Genomic DNA, 19,028 nt, shown 5'->3' on the forward strand with positions numbered 1-19,028 from the left:
ATTGCAACATTATTATTGAACTAACGCCTTACGTTCCGCAGCGTTCACGAACGCGTCTTTTTTCATCGTTATGACTCAAATACAGAATTTGCATGAGCTTTAGTTCCTCGAGATTAATTAATCTCAAAGTAATGGTCTAACACACACACACACACAGCGCGATTTCCATCTCGTATCTCTTTTATTATTGCTTCGTCGTTGCGTGAGGGGACACGCGAAAGGATGCTTCCTGGGTTTATGAGCTCTTATGACACGCTCTGCCGACCCTTTCGGATTAATTGCGCGATATACCGTTTTATCCTCTCGACGGAACCATTAAGCCGATACAGCCGGTAATACCTTTCCCAGACGTCGACGATAAAAAAAAAAAGCGCAGCAACGGGAGCACGCATCTGTGGAAGATAAAGATCTCAGCGAAATTAATTTCACCATCGGCTCACAAATCCAACTTTACTGCAGTCTTCGTAAGAAAAATGTACGGATTAATTCTTTTTCCCCCCCAATGAAAACCGATCTAACAAAGGAATTAATGGACCAGAAAGATAGGGAATATGTAATATGGATAATCGATATATCAATAAGAAAATGTTCAACGTCTGCAAGAAAGAGAGATTTTCCGTTTTCATCTCTTTTTTGATAATACCGTTTGTCTAAATCCTTCTCAAATATCGGGAGTTTCTTTCCCATATCCTAATTTCATATTCTTACACATTCTACGTATATATTTAATCTCTCGAGATCGAAGCAAAGCGCTAAGAAAAGGCACGAATGATATCGCAAAATCGCGTCTATCTTATTTGACACGCCGCGCCGTTTCCACTGCCGAGATCCGATACTCCAATATGTATGCAGCGTCGGCTACTCCTTTCTTCCTCAGACAGTGATAAATTTATCGTTACGTTCATTCTTAATCCTTTCGATCCACCATTCCCTCTTCGTACTCCCGTCTCGTTTTCGCGGAGAGATTCACTCCGATTTCGCAAGCGGTCCCGAGATACTCCGGGCGGCGCTCACTCTCGCGGCGGATTGTATCTCTCTCTCTCTCTTTCTCCTCTCTCTCATTGAGTTCGCTCGACCGAAATCGAGCCCATCGGCATCCCACGCGCAAAGGAGCTCCGGCGTGTAAATGCCGAAATGGGAAGCGAGGTGGGATCCGCGCGTGTACGGCATCGAAGAGAGGTCGGAGATGTCGGGATTATATACGAAAGCGATGCCAAAGAGCAATCGCCCGCTAAGGAAGCCAAAACGCCCAACAAATCGTATATATACCTGCCTTCAAAAAGATAGTTCCTTTACATGTTACGTTAAAGACACAATTGTTGCAACTGCAACTGTCGAAAAATAAAGTTTTTTCAGTTCGACAAAGCACATTTTATACATTTCAATGGATTGAAAAATATACAACATGAATTATTTAAACGTAGATATTTTATATCACTATTTGAACATGTAATGCCGAGGATATCTTAAATAACCGACGTAGCAGAACACGCGTACCTCTTATAAAAGAAGAAGAAGAAGAAGAAGAAGAAGAGGCGGCGCATAGGATATTGCGAAAATCGCTCTCGAGAAGCCTTATCTTTTCCTTTGAAGTCGTCTAATGTAGCCACGACGCGGCGGTGGATGGAAAGTACTTTTACCACTTTTAACAGCGGTTTTATGCGCGCTTGGCACGATTATCAATTTACGCGCACAGATACCGCATTATCGTGCCCAACAGTCGGCGGCGCGGCGCGGCGCGGCGCGGCGGCTGCGGTCGAAGGTCGTATCGATTCTAAAATCGACTTATGACCGGCCCACGCGAGCGCGAGGTTCGTAGGACGTGCGAATAGCTACCAGGCTACCTGTTTATTATCAAGAAAGTCGTTGCCGAAGTCGTATATCTTCCGTGGACAATTAATTCTCCGCCTGGTCTCGAAAACGAGGACGGGATATACTCCGCGGGCTTGTGCTGGCTCGTTGTCGCCGTCGTCGCGTAATCGTGTCACGGATTTTCAGCGATACACCAACGGGTGGATTCGATGAAATTGCGGCGACCTTACGCTGTCGCGTCGAGACAGGCGATAAATCGTACGATCAAAACGGGATTGATCGATGGTGAAATATTTAGGCTAGTATAAAGAAAGAAGGAAAGAGAGAGAAAAAAGAACGACGTCTACGCGGCGCACTGCGTGCTATCTGTGAAGCGCAACCTCGACGATAACGCCGGTCTAATAATGAATATGCGATCGCCGCGTCGAAATCGATCGACAATCCGCAAGCAAAGCGGTAATTCAACTCCGCGGATGAGCGATAAATTCGGCCGCCGCCGCCGCCGCCGCCGCCGCGCCGTTGCGCCCGATTAGTTAGCACCGTCGCTGTGTTTGCGACTTCTACGGCGCTTATACCCGGTGGCCCAATGGTATCGCGGCTTCATCGTATTATTCATGAGTTTATAGTCTCGAGAGAGGCAGGAGAGGGCTTGACAGGGTATAGGGCGGTGCTCCGCCGCGGTACTGATTTTATTACTCGTCGCAGGTGCTATCTCTGGCAAAGCGGCGGTGTCTCGATATCGCTCGCGAGCACCGAGAGAGCCGTCGAGACGCGGGACCACCCACTCTACTCGCAGCGGACGTCCGACGTCGTTTTTGCGCCGCTCCGGGTAAAACTCAACCCCGCGCGCGCGCGCGCGCGCGCACTCCGAGGACGAGGACTCTGTCCTTCGTGTATGACAAACGATCGGCCGTAGCGTTGAATTAACTCTTGTCCGGCCGGTGTACGTTTGATTAAGTCTACCGGAGCGTATCCGCGCCAATATGCATTGAGTCTCGTCCATTCATGTGCATGACAGGCCGGGATACTCGCAACGGTATTCAGCAACGTGTATAAAGCGGCTGCATGGGCGGTCGATAATACTAATTTGAATTTGACGCGGCTTTCGAGGAAGGTCGAAGACGTGAACGGCCATCGACAGTTTTCACGAGTTAAGTCAACCGTCGCCATAGCACTGACGGAAACTCAATCGAGACCACGATTGAATAAGTAAACAGTAAGACACTTTTCGCACCGGTGTTTTCTCCGCCGTGACCATCATTTGTAATCCGACAAGATTGCAAAAACAACGAACGCCAACGCCGATTTCCTTTTTCGCGCGAAATGTCATTTAAATCGCCCACAAAGAAGGGCTAGATCGATTCACCGACCTCCGACTCCCTGCTTTCCGTGTCGCGCTCGCCGCGGCCGCGCCCCGGTGTCATATAAACAGGAATTAGGCGGGATCTTGATGAAGGAAGCCCGCGTCGAGACACCCTAATCTCTCTTTCTCGCTCAACGAGCCGCTTATGCAAAATCCGCGAGTTACAACCGTAAATATAACGGTGAGACAGCTTCGCCTTCCTTCCAGCGCGCGCTCGTCCGTTTGTCGTCGACCGTTTAACGCCGCTAATACGCTGTTTACGGCTCGCGAAAACGAATAACCGGTCATAGGCTCTCGACACATGCTGATGCGCGTTTTCCGTCCTGCCACCATCGACGACGACGTCGCGTCGCGTCGACGAGGCCCGTTTTGCACCGCCTCGGGGTGCCTTCGCTGTACGCGCAGCGTCATCCCTATAGACCCCGGACCCCGGCAATTTAGCACGTTCTTTTTCCCTCGGCGGCGCGCTCGCAGGTAGGTAGATCCTTAATTATCCAACCGGCCAACGACCGGTTGTCACCGACAGCCGGAGTGACGAGCGCGAAAAAGACCACCCGTAGCCTTCCCATCCACGCCTTTCGTCCGCGGATGGATATATCCGCAGGGTTGACACAGCGAAACGATGCGGACGAGGCGGATGGAAGAAGGAGAGGGACACTATATATATTTACATATCGGGACTTGGTGCATGGCTCTTAGAGCGTACGCGACGATAAGATACCCGTGCATTAACAGATAATAACGAAAAATAGAGAAAGAGTAAAGAGATATGGCCATAACGATTAGAAATGAACACACAAAAACCTGATATTATGATACTTCAATATAGCCGTGTATACAATGTAAGCCTCAGATACATCGCGTCGAGAATCCCTAATGCAAAGAATAAATTATGGATCTAGATCCTAATGAGAGCTCATCGTGTGCTGTACTTTGGAACGAAAAGAAGCAATAAGCTGGCTTTAGCGTGAGTAACGTGTTTATTTTGCAAGCGGCCGTTGTATATACGGACCGGTTGGTCCAACGAATTTTTAGCGCCCTCGTTAATGGATCCTGCCGATTGTAGGATATCATCCCGTAATTTATTCATTGTCCTCAATGGAAAGCCGTTGCGATCGTTGATCGATGGCGCCGCTGATTCGTGCGCTGGTCGGCCGGCGTTGTTTAATTTATTCATCGAACTCTCTCTCTCTCTCTCTCTCTCTCTCTCTCTTTGGCCTGGAAATTTATAACGTTATTATTATGTTTTATATGCAAAGTCATCGATTACCTATGCACCATTCTTGCCGGCGTTCTCGCGCAGGTAAAAGAAGCAGCCGTCCGTGGAAGCGATTCTGATTTATACTGCAGGCTTCGGGTTTTAACGGATAACAAAGCATCGATTGTGTTCTTGCTCGCTTGACGCGGCTAAAAAATAAACTAAGATTAAACTATCAGACCCGTTCCGGAGGCCGATTCGGCCCATATTTGGCCTGATTCGGACATAGTCGTACGCAGTTTGCACACACGCATTCGTTATACGAGCTGAGAAATAACATATATAGTTTTTATAGTATAAGTGTGCTGGTCCGTATTTTTGAAGCTATTGAAACCGCGCAAATCGTTTTTTTGTCGAAAAATTGTAATATTTATTTGTAATAATATTTTAATTTCGAAATAACAATTTTTCAATTTTAAAATTACTCTATGTAGAACTAATATATACTAAGATAATATTAAATAATGTAATGTAATATTAAAAAATATAACGCGCGTGCATCTTTTCTCGAGTATTTACATTAAATCGATATTTTTTATTTTTACTTTTGTAGAGCAAGAACGACCGCAGGTTTCGATCATTATCTTTACTTTTTGTTTTATATGATCCTTTGAAAGGACCATAAAGCCATTTCTCTTGACAACGGCATTTTTTTCTTTCTACCATTGGCATTAAACCAGGTGCAACAAGTGTATGCAAAATGCCGTTACTGCAAGCTAAGCGTAAAATTGGATGAAATTTTATCGCGTCGTAGTCGATAATGCGAATGATAATATTCACGTGCTACCGCACTATACGTAGTTCCTAACTCTTAAACGCGGTTCATCCTTCCGTGAAATCTAAATGTCGTATCGAGTCGTTCGCACGACGGCACGAATTTTTAGTTTTCAATTCGTCTGTTGCTTTCCGTCGTTCCCCGTTTTCCGATAACGCGGTCATGTACGAGGGAGGTTCGCTGAATAAGAGCCTGGATGGGCGACGTAACGAGCATGCAATATCGAATATCGTAATACCGTAAAATTGAGGATCGCTTTCACGATGCCCGATCGGAAAATAATTTCGTAACGAGCGAAATTTGCACGCTGGTAAAAATTTAATTTTTGTATTAGTCTTTTTCTATCTTTATCAATTCCGTGTCTGCGCAAAATGGGCAATATAAATACCAATATGATCGTGATATTCGTAAATTAAAAGATTCTATTAATAAAGATAAAATATGTTACTCATAATAACAACAATGAGTTAATTGTTACATGAAGATATTCTCAACAGGTAATAACCAGCGTACGTTATTTTTATATAGACATCTTATACAGAAATTACAATGGTTGGTTACAATGGTTGGAAATTATATAATGGATAGAAAATAAATTGGCATAGGTACATACAATCATTTTTTATCTTGACAAAAGTCAATATAAATTCCAATAAAAGCATCTTAATAATTTCTGCAATTTAAAACAAGAATTTTGAATCCTTTATTTTGATGGGGTTGTTCTAGTGTTAACGATACTTTTTATTATTCTATATTTCTGATTCGTACAAATTTGTAATGTAAATTAAAATATGATATATATATATATATATATATATATATATATATTTGGTTTATTTTGATAAATATCTCTCAAATGACTATCTACTTTATTTTAATTAATAATTTGTTTAGTGTCTCTTTCTCTTTTTTTCTCTCTCACGAGCGCAGATCGCCTCATTGCAATAACAGCTATATACACGACAATATTCCGTCAAAATACGAAATACTTATGGATATACATCGGTATACATATATTATATATCCACAGTTGTTGCATTTTAATTGGATTATCGATGTCATTAGTCAGATCGATGGATAAATAAAGCGCTCGTATTTCCGGTCATTGTATACGCGATATAACCGGATATGCTCGCGCGAAACAACTTCGTTCCTTCGGCTGTTCACCGACATCCGGCAACTTCAGGCACGTATTCGGGCTGATTTAGCGCGAGCCAGTCATAATGATCGTATTCCTGGCACTTCTAACGCTTTTCGCCGCGACTGTTGATGGCGGTCTACTCGAAAAATACGCCAACGCGCCCGGAAACGTATATCACGGTAGGTGAGTGCATTCGCATTTCGCAATCGCCGTTAATTTCTCGCCGTGACGGAATCTGTAACCGATGCTCGTCGGATCTCATATAAAATGACAATTATGACGAAGGGCGTGCAACACAAGTTACGACTAAAAGATGTTTAACTGCAATCTTTTAAGTTTGACGGGATACTTATGCAGTCATAGAGAATTAAAAAATTTATAAAGTGCCGTTGTGTGTGTATTCGCGACATCGTTGTCGACGTCATCGGTGATGTAATTGTGTCCCTTTCAAACGAATTGACCCAGGTATACCCGAGACATCCACGAGCCGGAGCTCTTGGTACCGAAGCGTGTGCTCGCGGACGGTAGCTTCAGCACGTATTCCCTGCCGAATTTCTATAACCGCCGAGAGATCAGCGAGCGCGGCAAGCGATCCCTCGGGTCGGCCAATAAACTGCACCTGGTGTTACCCTTCAACGGGATCGATCATCACGTGGAGCTCAGCCCGTATCATGAATTTATCTCGCCCGACATGGTGGTGGAGACACGAGGCGCCGGGATCAGCACTAATCTCAACGAGGGCCTGAGCTTCAGGAAGGCATCCGATCGACAGTGTCACTATCGCGGTACCGTTCGGGGACACGCCAATTCCAGGGCGGCTCTGTCTTTGTGCGATGGCGTGGTTAGTACAATATAATACACGTTGCACATTCTATATATAGCTCACCCCAAGAATCTCGGTGTTAACGAACCGAAAAAAGAATCTCAGGCGCGACAAAGTACGCCTTTCACCCTAGACGGATATTCTTCGATAGAGGAATTAATCGTTAATTGATCTTTATGGATATTTGCCTACTTACTTATATAATATATTAATTATCTCGTTAAAGATAACATTATAATTGATCGTTCGTGCATTTAAAGGTAAATTAATTAATATGATTGCGTGACTCGACGATCTTATTTGCTTCTTCGTGAGGAAAGTTAATTAATTCAGCCAGATTGAGATAAACATCGATTGATGTAACACTCGGTAGCGTTCGCGAGCCGGATTTTAATCTTCGCTCGTATGGTTCGTATGGTTTGTTATTAATTTTGATGAGAGTTGCGAGCTGGAGAGATAGAACAGAATTTCGAAGTGGCTACGAGCGTGGTTGGTGCACATAATGCGTTCCACGGATTCCTTCGGGAGATTAACGTTAACGAAGCAAGAGGAGAATTGCAAGCGCAGTCGGACGGATATTGCAGAAAGGTTGTGCTGGAACATTCCCTAAATCCCGTCGAAATTCGATGCGAATGTTGTGACATGTTTCGCGATACGATATATTCTCTTGCATTTTTATTACATTTTATCCGTCACCGAGCTCGACGCAATAATATTGGACAGAACGCGGTGCGAGATGTTCAAGAGCTTGTGATGTAATTGCAATTTATAACAAAGCACCCCGGTAGACGATGTGCTGAAAGTTATTTCAGTAGCACACCACATTTTCAGGCGTCTATATGCAGACTCTAGACGTCTATACAGAGATAAACATCGATGCTATTTTGGCTGGTCTAGATTTGTATCATTATAATAAGATTTGTTATCGCTTGCTAATTTCATCTGTTTACACCATTTTCTCCGTCATGCGATTTTTGCGTCTGTGATCATCACGAAAATAGAAACGGATCGACAAACACTGTACAATACAATCGATGACATTGCGGGACAATACGCATCGATCCACATGCAAATGCACCGTATTAACATGCACGTTTCTAAGTGCGTAATAAAAGCGTCGATCCTGGGTAAACTGGGAGCGCGCTGCGAAACACGTGTGTCACGCAGCGGCATTTAATCGTGGCGTTATAGCGACGCAATATTCATTGTTGCAAGCTGCACTTGCATATCGTCGGTTTGATTACGCGACAGCTTTTTCCGAAAAATAGAACGAACGATAGTAAGAATCGGGTCACAACACACCTATACGAGCGCGCTGTCGATACTTTTACAAAGTATACTTTTTTTATTCGACAATAGCTTGACTGCGACATTAGAGAAAATTGAGTTTTTTTTCGATTGCGTTGCGTACGAACTCGATATTTGCGTTTCGAATATACGAAGCGATAGTTGTATTACAGTGTGATACCCTCAACAGCCTCGAAAGTAGTTTTCCGCCGCGCGGCTCGTTATTTTCAGAGTACAAGGCGAACGATTACGCGTGCAGATAAACCTGCAAACTGCGCGAAACGCGGGTGGAATATGCCTAGTTGATTCTATTAAACGTAAAGTCGCGACGCATGTCGAGAGCGCGATTACCATCTACGATTTTCCGCCGCGGTCACGCAAATTTGCGGCGAAACGAATCAACGAACGACATTCGCGTCCGTAACAGGTGACCCGTTAAATGCAGGGTTTGTAAACGTTTCTAAATGACGGAGCGGCGCGAATCGACCGAAATGTCACGTGGAATGGTCGACGCGTTTGGCCTTTTCCACTCTGTGACGTCTAATCGATGAATATCATCGGGCTCTATCAGTTTCTACACGGCTTTTTCGACGTATAATAATATATTTATATCACACTAATTTTAAAGATATCTCAGGCATGAACGCGCAGTCTGCCATGACTTATCTGATATCTATCGAAATGCCGAAACTAATAACCATCAGATAGAATCCTGGCAGAATTAATTCGACTGTTCATAAATCTTAATATATATGTTATACGGCGAGAAAGAAATAGCGTTTACGATATTTAATATACGTAATTTCACACCCTAATTGTAACGCTGATCTTTAACGCGATCAAAATCTTGCAACACAGCGACTTTACGTCAGCTAACCAATGTGCCACGTCGTAAATATGAAAATGTCAATATTTTATTTCATATTATTATCGGCAACGTGACACACCTCTCGCGCGCAGGCTGGTTACGTGCAAACTAATCACGGACGGTACTTCATCGAGCCAGTGTATCAGGCGGAACCCGAGCCCGACGGGCAACACATTCACGTGGCTTACAAACGAGATGCGCCGCACGAGAAGAAAGGGCAAACCGATACCGTATCGAAAAGACACTGCGGGACCGACGGTTAGTTACCACCTCAGATATTTTAGCCTGTGTGTATATTCCTATCCTTTTGTTTCCCTCCTTCTCAAAAGTAATTTTGAACGGGGCGTTGAACGGGGCCATATTCCACCATTTATTACTTTAACATTTCACTTTAGCTCGAGACGATATAGTTCCCCGGTCCGTGTCGCGAATATTTATTATGTACCGTAACGCGAGAGGATTCCGCATAGTTACGAGCAAGTGACAAATAATGGCGCGTAAGTTTGTGGAAGCTCATTCCCGCTTTAACAGACAACTGGGAGTCGGCGTGGGCGGAGCAGCTGACCAAAAGGCAAATGCAACTAATGGAAAATAATTCTCCCGGCGCGAGGCGCGATACCGCGGTATCTACGGGAACGCACAGTATACATCGTTACATTGAAATTGGACTGATCGCCGATCGGAGATTTCTCGACTTCCACAACAAGACGGATTACGAGCAGTACCTCTTGACGGTCATGAACATGGTGTCCGATTTTTATCACGACAATTCCGTGGGGAATCAGATAGACGTCGTCTTGGTGCGCGTGATATATTTGGAGAAAGAGAAAGAGGAGGTAACGTGCGATCATAATATAAAAAACATAGGACACGTTCAACAAGAAAAAGAAAAAGGCCGCAATAAACGTTGTTGATACCTCATTTACCTGAAATAAATAAAAATTGGTTTAATTAATAAATGTTATATAGATATCAAATGTAGTATTACCTCCAATTCTTTGGAAAAAAAAATAGTTTTTACTAATTATATTAGAAAAGCAATATTTGCGTGTGACATTAATGTCCGATTTATTGGATCTTGATGTGCTCGTAGATAGATTTGCTCATCAGTCCGGCAGCCGAGAATACGTTGGAGAGTTTCGCGAAGTGGGCAGAGAAAATGAATCCGAAGGATGACATGCATCCAAATCATTATGATATCGCGGTATTGGTTACCAGGTAATTTTCCCGGGCATCCGAGACCTAATCGTCGTGTACATCGCATTGCTATTGGCATATGTATCCTCAGGTATGACATTTGCTCGGAGGGAACCAATTGCGACCTAATGGGTCTGGCTCATGTCGCTGCGGCCTGCGACTCGGCGAAGGCTGCATGCATTAATGAAGACAACGGACTTCTGCTCGGCATCGTGATTGCTCACGAAGTTGGTCACGTGTACTGTCCATGTATCTCAATCGTAAACAAATTTGTTCGAAATGTCTTTAAAAAGCGATACAAGTTTTGAATTCTTAGAAAGCAGAAATAACTTTTAGTGTAAAATTAACTATTTTTTTAAACGTTTATTAAATCATCAATTTCTTATAACCACTTTACGCACATATTGCAATAATACAATTAATCAAAGATGCAAAATTCCAATGCTCTTTTCAATGTTGTGTTTTAACACAAGAAAGAAAAAACTTTTAAACAAAGGCCATTCTGCTTTCTTACAAAAATGCTATCTTATAGAATGGGTTGTTCTCATGACGAGCCCGAAGTCAGTGGATGTCCATCGAAGGACACGGACGATAGCTACTTTATTATGTCCCCTATCGTCTTCTTATATACCATCCGATGGTCGAGTTGCAGCAGGAAATTTATAACAGCGTTTCTCGAGTAAAACCGAGTTGCATAAGTAATGACGGTGCATAAATAATGGCCGTTTTTAATTGCGCAATGATGCACGACTTTATGCGAATATATAACACACTCAACACACATAGTTCTATGAAAATATTATTCCAGTAAAGATATTTAGGATTATGTCTGATCGATCAATATTGTTCCTTTTACTATTATAGATATTTGTACAATACATTTGTCACATAAATTTCATCTATTAATTATTTTGTAATATTGTGTCAAACTCTAGCAGAATTAATTGACGTTATAATCTGTTTGATAAATCTATATAATGATATATTTTATTTTTAAAGCGAGAATTCCATGTCGTGCTGTTTACTGAAAATATCTATCAAAAACGGTCATTCTTTAATATTTATTATATTGAAATATTTAATTGTTCAATTATAATTAATTATATGATAACTTATCTGTGAATAAGGAGCGGATTGGGCGATTGTTTGAACGACAATCCAAGAAGTCCCCCGGAAAAACTGAGATATCCTAACATGTTGCCGGGTGCGATGTATGACGCTGCCTTCCAATGTGACATGCAGTTTCCTGGCTCGAAAGTGTGCCCGCAGCCTCAAGTAAAGTTTCGATCGACTTTGCATGCGATTTTAATTGCATTTTAGTGTCTTTGGTCCGATTATCACGAATCGCAAATTACTACTTAGCGAAATTCAATGTTCTTCTCATCAATCGTCGATAAATTCTTCTATTATATACCAACTACCTGCATTTCGTTTACATTTTATCTATCATTTGCTCGTCGGAAATGAAATGGCTTTTTATTCATCACTTGTTATATTTTCTCGGACAAGGTATATTCGATTATCCTGATCGCGCTGACGGAATATTCACTCTCTGAATAAATTACTCAAAGTTATATTTGCCGCGTAACGTCCGCTTTTTTCTGTGTCAGTATCGGATTTCAAGATAGTGTTCACGAGGTGACAATTCGGTATCGTACAAGATCGCGTTTGACAAGTCGTGCTTTCTCTCTCTCTCTTTCTATTCCTTTAAAACTAATCTGATTAACCCGGGCTCTTTGCGACCGTGTGTATATTTCAGGCGAGCGGCTGCGAAAACCTGTGGTGCTTGACCAACACGAGCTGTTATTCCCTGGGGACGCCGAAGGCTGACGGTACCAAGTGCGGTGAGAATAAGGTGCGCGCAGCTTAGGTAGAGAACCTGTTTCCACCGGCAAAATATATTCCCGGCGCGGATTATTTAGCAGCCGCTTAGCGTCGTTGTTTATGCATCCGCAGATATTACCGGCGACGTAAATAATATGAGGTGACATCAATTATCAAACTAACGCGAGCGCAAATGGCTTTCGACGCGAATCGAAAGCCATTTACGAGGCGCGACCCCGCGTGTCCCGGAACGCCGCCGGAAACGTAGCGGAATAAAAGGGCGTTCCTCCCTCTTCTCTCTCTTTCTCCGGAGAGAGATTTATTAAACGACGCGCCTTCTCTCCCCGTGCGTCGGTCGGCTTCTCGCGCGGATGTAGATTTCGTCGCCTTCGGCGCGCTCGCGAGCGGCGGACGTAGATTTAATCGCGCCGGGGAAATAAATTGAAGTGTCAGGAAACTTCGCGCGCGACTCTCCGCGCGCTGGAAATTGGTATTCGCGCGAAGCACGGAGGCGCGGGGAGTAGCCCGCGAGACATATTGCATTCTTCTAACTCGCGGGACACACAAAGATAATATAAAAAAAAAAAGCGTTGCGCGCGAATTTTCTAGTGGTGCATCCACAAGAAGTGCGTGGACATGGGCACCCGACCGGCCGCGGTGCACGGCGGATGGGGCGATTGGGGTCCCATGGGTCCTTGCAGCAGGTCCTGCGGCGGTGGCCTTAAGTACTCCGAGAGAGAATGCGACCGGCCGGTGCCGGCGAATCGCGGCAGATACTGCCTTGGCGAGAGAAGAAGGCTCTTCACTTGCAACACTACGGTAAATCGCACATCTTCCGTCGCTTCTCGCGTACCAGCGAGTCTCAGTAATCGACTTTGGCCTTAATTTCTATACCACCCTATCGCGTTAATTTCTCCTGACGATTTTCACGGTTTTCAAACTGCTAGCCAAATTACACATTCCAAGGTATATACCGGCGATGGGCCGTGTCTCTGTCTTATTTTTATTACTACGGCGAAGAGGTAGTTGACAATATTGGTTCGTCACGCTTACGAGATTTTTACAGCGAGTATTTCAACAGCGAGATACCGCGCGTTACCATTTCATATTGCTACATAGCGACGACGCGAGCGGTACAACACGCTGTAACAAATTCAGTTAGAGAGGGAAGAGACGGGAAGAGAGAGAGAGAGAGAGAGAGAGAGAGAGAGAGAGAGAGAGAGAGAGAGAGAGAGAGAGAGAGAGAGAGAGAGAGAGATCGCTCTCAGCTAGTCGCAGCTATACTAGCCTCTCTCGACTCGCTTACCGATCGCTCTCTCTCTCTATTCTCTCGATCTCTCGTCAGCTCTTCTCGCGCTCCTACGCTCTATCTCTCTCTCCTCGCTCGCCCTCTCCTCTCTCCTTTCCGCCGCGAGCATCGCCGTGACGGAGCTCGGCAAAACGTTTTAATTCTTTTTAGTCGTATACGACGATTCTCTACGCTGTCGCAATTCTCCCGTATACCATCTCGCATGGAATTCCGTTACACATTCGCTGTAACGTTCCGCGTTAAATTGCACAGCCCTGCGACCCGACGAAACCGCCGTACCGTGCGGTACAGTGCTCGGAACACGACAACGAGGAGATCCTGACGGACGGGCTTCATCAATGGAAGCCATACATGGACCCGAAATTAGAGTCTTGCGCGCTCTACTGCATCAACGAGAAGCAAACCTACGTGAAGATCTCGCCGACGGCGAACGATTCGACACCCTGCAAGGCCGGGACCAACTACATGTGCATCTCCGGAACGTGCAGGGTGTGAAATTGTAACTTTTTGGAATAGAATCACGTCTTGTCGAGAAATCTCTACTATCCACGCTAGGATTGCCATATTGATCCAGTGAAATTCATTAGTTAAAACATCGAACTCTTTCCCAATATTTCTCATATCTACGTGAGAGATAAAACAACAAACTGAATATACAAACATATAAAAGATATAAAAATTTTAAAAAATATCTATATTGACATATGTATAATTTGTAAGTGTTAATTTAAAAATTCTCAAATTTATGATTGTTTTTCTGGATTTTCTACATCTTCGAATTTTATCGATTTTTTTTAAAGATGATTCAAAGGTTCAAAATTCTCTAACGGAAATTGTGCTCCGATATGTTCGAGGCACTTATTATATGTTTGTGATAAAGCATAAATGCATGCACATAATTAAATTAATATACATTCGAAATGATTAAAAGCGTTAAATACCAGTGCGTCTATGACACTTTTTGTGTTACTCTAGCGAGATAACAAAATTAAATTTAGTAGCAAAGTTTTGATATACGGGTTTGTAATTACTTTGTTCGTAGCTGGCTTTAACTATCTACCATTAATTAACGGAAAATTTACTGGAATTACACATAGTATTACTCAAATTATCAAAGACTTGACATAAAAGAAACAACAAATGGCAATAAAATTTACAGTTGCACTAACATATTTTATTACAAAAAAATGCTCTTTCGTTTTTCTTACAAATAAAATATCTTTTAAATTATTTTATTTTGTGATAATATTTTATTTTTGTGGCATTTATGATTTTTATCATGTTAAATATAGTGACACATGTTTCTCGCACTGTAGAAAGTTGGATGCGATTGGGTGATAGACTCGGACGCAATCGAAGATAAATGCGGCATATGTAAGGGCGATGGGACCAAATGCAGCCCGGTGGAGGGCAAGTTTACTGAAACAGTGTCGCAAAGCGGTAAAAATTCAGTAGATTGTGCTCACGACTTGTCAAATGAAATCGCACAGTTCCTTTATCCGCGTGATACATCGTTCCTCTCTCTCTTCGCAGCGTATGTGAAGATCGTGACAATTCCGAGGGGAGCTCGAAATGTGCTGGTTTCCGAGAGAAAACCCAGCGAGAACATGCTGGCCGTGAAACTCGAAAAAGATAAAACATACTGCATCAATGGAGACAAGTGAGCTTCTGCAAACTCTTGCGCGACTCTCGCTCTCCTCTTTTCTGTTCTCTTTTCTGTCTTTAATTTATAAATTGATACGCGCAGATGCTTTTCGTAACGATGATAAAGCGTGCAACGTATTTTTTTACGGTATATACTTTTATGACGTTGTCGTTCGCACAGCCGCGAGTTTAAGAGCGGAGATTACGAGTGTGCTGGAACGATGATTATCTACACGCATCCGGAGCCGGACAAGGAAGTAGTGGAAATGAAAGGTCCGATATCCGAAGATATCGAGATACAAGTAAACTATGTTCATTTTCCAACGATTATCTCGATGATATCGTACGACGTAATTATCGGTGCGATAATATAAACTCTATCTATTTTTGTGCGATATATATATATATATATATATAAACTTTATCGTATAAAAATCTAATATCGCGAATGTATCTTTTATTCGCAGTAAATTTTTGTATGATAACAAATGTATTTATAGCAAATTATCTTTTCGCAAAATCGTTACAAATATTTTATTCTTTCAATTGCTGTGAATTGATGATAAAATATGTCTATATAATTTTCAAATTATAGATTAAAAATGTTAATCTGTTTTTGGATAATTTAATTAAAGTTTTGTAATTTTTAGTGTATATACTGCATTATTATATCTATAAAATGCTAGAAAATGTTAAAAGTTTATCATATATGATTTTCGTTTACCCTTTTAGTACGTGTTCTTCAATCCCCAAGACAACCCTGGAATAGATTATAAATACTACGTGAGATCGACGAATGCATCGTACACGCCCAAGTATATGTGGGACTTCGTCGAGTGGTCAGAATGCAACGCTAAGTGCGACGGTGGCACGATGGTAATTTATGTGACAACGTTACACGCGCACGCGGGTGCCTAATGCAACCGCGAATGCGACCGCTTTTATGCGAAGGACGTGTCATCGATTTGCGCAGGTATCCGAGCCGTCCTGCATCGAGGAACAGGGTGGACGAGTGACGCCCAACTTCTGCAACGGTATACCGCGTCCGGAAGCGAAGAGCCGCATTTGCAGTCAGGCCCCTTGTCCTGCAAAGTAAGCCGCGTAGCTACAGACAGTCCGTAAGTTTCGCGTTGATGTAGACAATGCGTCGTAATTTCACGTGGTAAGATAATTCATTGGGCGGTGCAAAGTAGCATTTTTATACAGAAATTTAATAAAGTAGTAAAACCTGTTTTATAGAGAAATAATATAAATACGCAATTCTTATAACGTAATATAAAATTCGACATTTTTTTGCATCGATGCTTTTTTATTTCCAACAGCTAGATCGCGTTGCAATACGTAGTAACAAAAAAATTTTTCCTAGTAGAAAAAAATATATAACATCACTGTGTGTGTGTGTGTGTGTGGTGTGTGTTCCCGTCCAACAACAACAGTTCAAATAATACTTACGACGTTGAGATAAAAATCTCTGAGCGCTACTGGCTTCCGCTCCATCGATCTTAGTTCCTTCTTTAACGATGACGTAGTACTACGCACCTATGCCCGCATACGTTCGCCGATAAATAAGATGTTAACTCAGCATCGCATAAACATCGATCTAGCGTTTTGCGCGCACATTAGCGTCCGCTCGACGAATCCGATGTAAAGTAAATAAATCCATGTCCGTCGCCGGTCGCTCGTGTAGATGGAGAGTGAGTCAGTGGAGTAAATGCAGTGCCTGCGACGGGAAGAAGGGTATGAGACACCGCAAGGTTCAATGCGTGAGGCCAGGTGCCAGACCTGGGGAGGACGATGTGCAGGCAAATCTGGACGCGTGTAAAGGTCGCGTGCCGAGGCAGAAAGAAGAGTGTATAGGTACAATCGTGGCCTTGCGCGTTTGTAGTATTTTTCAAGTAAAAATTCAAGATTTGCGATAAATTCTGTCGAGAAAACGCTCATATTGCATTCGTTTCAGGTACAAGACCCTGCAGAACGATGTGTCCTAAGAAAACTCGACGATCCGACGAGCAGGAGCGCATGAATGTGAGAGAAAGAGCGGACTTATCGCCAGACGATCGACGGAGAATGATCGACAGATTCGTCGACCTCGGTCTGGTCCGTTACTTGGAAAGGACCCGCGACAAGTTGCGCGACGGCGACGAGCTCGAAGGGACGAGCGCCGCTCGAGACTTCCGGCAGGTCCTTCGCGACTGGGCGACGACAAACGAGGACAAGCGTAAGCGCACCTGCGACGCGGAGGAGAGATTTACTACGCTGAAACCGGGCTCCATCATCAAAGATTCGATACCCATCGGGAATGTTGTGCTGATGCAGGCACCGTACATGGACGAGTCCCTTCAGTCGAATCTGTCGGACAAGGCGTTTCAGGAAGCCGGCGATCGCGTTGGCGTTGGCATCGATACGAGCCAGGCGAAGGTGTACAGGGGCGCTCAGGCGGTCAAACTTATCGAACAGTTGGCCCATCATAATCTGACAGCGGGTCCGCGCGCTGTTTCCATTACCGAGAACGAGGCTCTCGATCCGTCTCAATCCATCGATACCGCGGAAAAAAGACGTTGAGCAAAAGAAAAAAAATTAAATGTTACGATAAATGTACGTTAGCTCCGTATATAATTATCGTCCGTGTATAAGTTTCAGAAATATATGAATACTCACAGTTATGGATCGAAAAGCTAGCTATTACATACTCCGTTTCAAGATCTGCTCTTTGCTGATTCATGTCGCACGTGATTGATTAGCTTGACGGGATGAAGGCCGTCAAGTCAAATAAAACGTACAGGTAATACGAAAAGTGCCGCGTGCGGCGGAACAGAAAATAACGTCCATCGATATGACGCTTGTCCGCGATGCTCGCTAGACAGACAAACAGACGTTCGTGTTACGGAACCTTGTTACGTAGAACGAATACGAACTCAAGATTAATGACTCGCGCGCGTTTTTTTTTTTAGCATTTAATCTTTATTGGTACAAGAAAATGTCGCGCGCTAGGCATTTTCCTGTGATGCCCCCTCAGGACACGGGTCATTAAGGGGGAGGCGAACGTCTGCAATCTCGGATCATTACAAAGTATCGCTCCCGCCATAAATAACATAGCGAACGACGAATCTGAAAGATCAATGTTCAACGGCGGGACTCGTTAGTGGGTCGCGGGAAATCATTCTCCTTGCGTCGTTCAAGCGTAATTTATGTCGCCCGTTGCCACATATATACCGCCGCATATTGAGAGATTATCTTCGGGCTCCGGCAGATCTATTGCCGTTTTATCGTCAATTATGGCCGTGTTAGCCGGACTTAAACAACGTCGCTGATTTAATCGGGCCGATTCATCTTGCGACTCACGGACTCCCGACAATCCGAGCCGAGTTTTCTGCTCTGTTCGATCGTTAAAATTCGATACGACCGTATAAAAATGCGCGCCGTACGTATAATTCGGTCGTATAACGTAACGATTGTTTTTGTCGCTTCGAAGCATCGGCGATCTGCACGCGCCGCGCGCGTTACACGCTCCGAGAGCAGCGCAGCATCGTGCAGCGTCGTACTATTCAACGACTCGTAAAAGTCTCTTTGATAGATCGCATAATTTGTCTCTTCGAATCGACGCAGATTCGTCTTTCAGACGCGCGTCGTCTCCACTCGTTTGCGCCGCGGATTCGCCGTTCCGAAAGAGCATACACTTCGCGCGAGAGTAATCGATGCGTTCACGTATGATAATAAATTCTTTTCT

General features: G+C 43.6%; 4 protein-coding genes across 4 annotated transcripts in view; 3 read left to right on the forward strand and 1 right to left on the reverse strand.

Moving 5' to 3' along the window:
- LOC143904593 (A disintegrin and metalloproteinase with thrombospondin motifs 7) overlaps window positions 1–19,028 on the reverse strand; it is a 67,198-nt gene that overhangs the window by 47,509 nt on the left and 661 nt on the right. The gene's annotated exons all lie outside the window — the stretch shown is intronic.
- Window positions 6,076–11,207, forward strand: LOC143904598 (A disintegrin and metalloproteinase with thrombospondin motifs 7-like). The gene is made up of 6 exons (XM_077419404.1): window positions 6,076–7,190; window positions 9,420–9,585; window positions 9,859–10,163; window positions 10,421–10,545; window positions 10,616–10,762; window positions 11,057–11,207. The coding sequence occupies exons 1-6, from the start codon at window positions 7,041–7,043 to the stop codon at window positions 11,205–11,207; spliced, it is 1,044 nt and encodes a 347-aa protein (XP_077275530.1). The 5' UTR covers window positions 6,076–7,040.
- On the forward strand, window positions 11,677–17,865 carry LOC143904597 (A disintegrin and metalloproteinase with thrombospondin motifs 7-like). Its single transcript, XM_077419402.1, has 7 exons — window positions 11,677–11,799; window positions 12,284–12,379; window positions 12,958–13,167; window positions 16,034–16,177; window positions 16,275–16,393; window positions 16,989–17,158; window positions 17,259–17,865. The coding sequence occupies exons 1-7, from the start codon at window positions 11,719–11,721 to the stop codon at window positions 17,861–17,863; spliced, it is 1,425 nt and encodes a 474-aa protein (XP_077275528.1). The 5' UTR covers window positions 11,677–11,718; the 3' UTR covers window positions 17,864–17,865.
- On the forward strand, window positions 14,009–15,512 carry LOC143904556 (A disintegrin and metalloproteinase with thrombospondin motifs 6-like). Its single transcript, XM_077419349.1, has 3 exons — window positions 14,009–14,146; window positions 14,974–15,097; window positions 15,191–15,512. The coding sequence occupies exons 1-3, from the start codon at window positions 14,009–14,011 to the stop codon at window positions 15,319–15,321; spliced, it is 393 nt and encodes a 130-aa protein (XP_077275475.1). The 3' UTR covers window positions 15,322–15,512.

The sequence above is a fragment of the Temnothorax americanus genome, unplaced genomic scaffold (genome assembly GCF_048541705.1).
Source record: "Temnothorax americanus isolate GAGA-0224 unplaced genomic scaffold, ASM4854170v1 Scaffold54, whole genome shotgun sequence".
Lineage (NCBI taxonomy): Eukaryota > Metazoa > Arthropoda > Insecta > Hymenoptera > Formicidae > Temnothorax > Temnothorax americanus.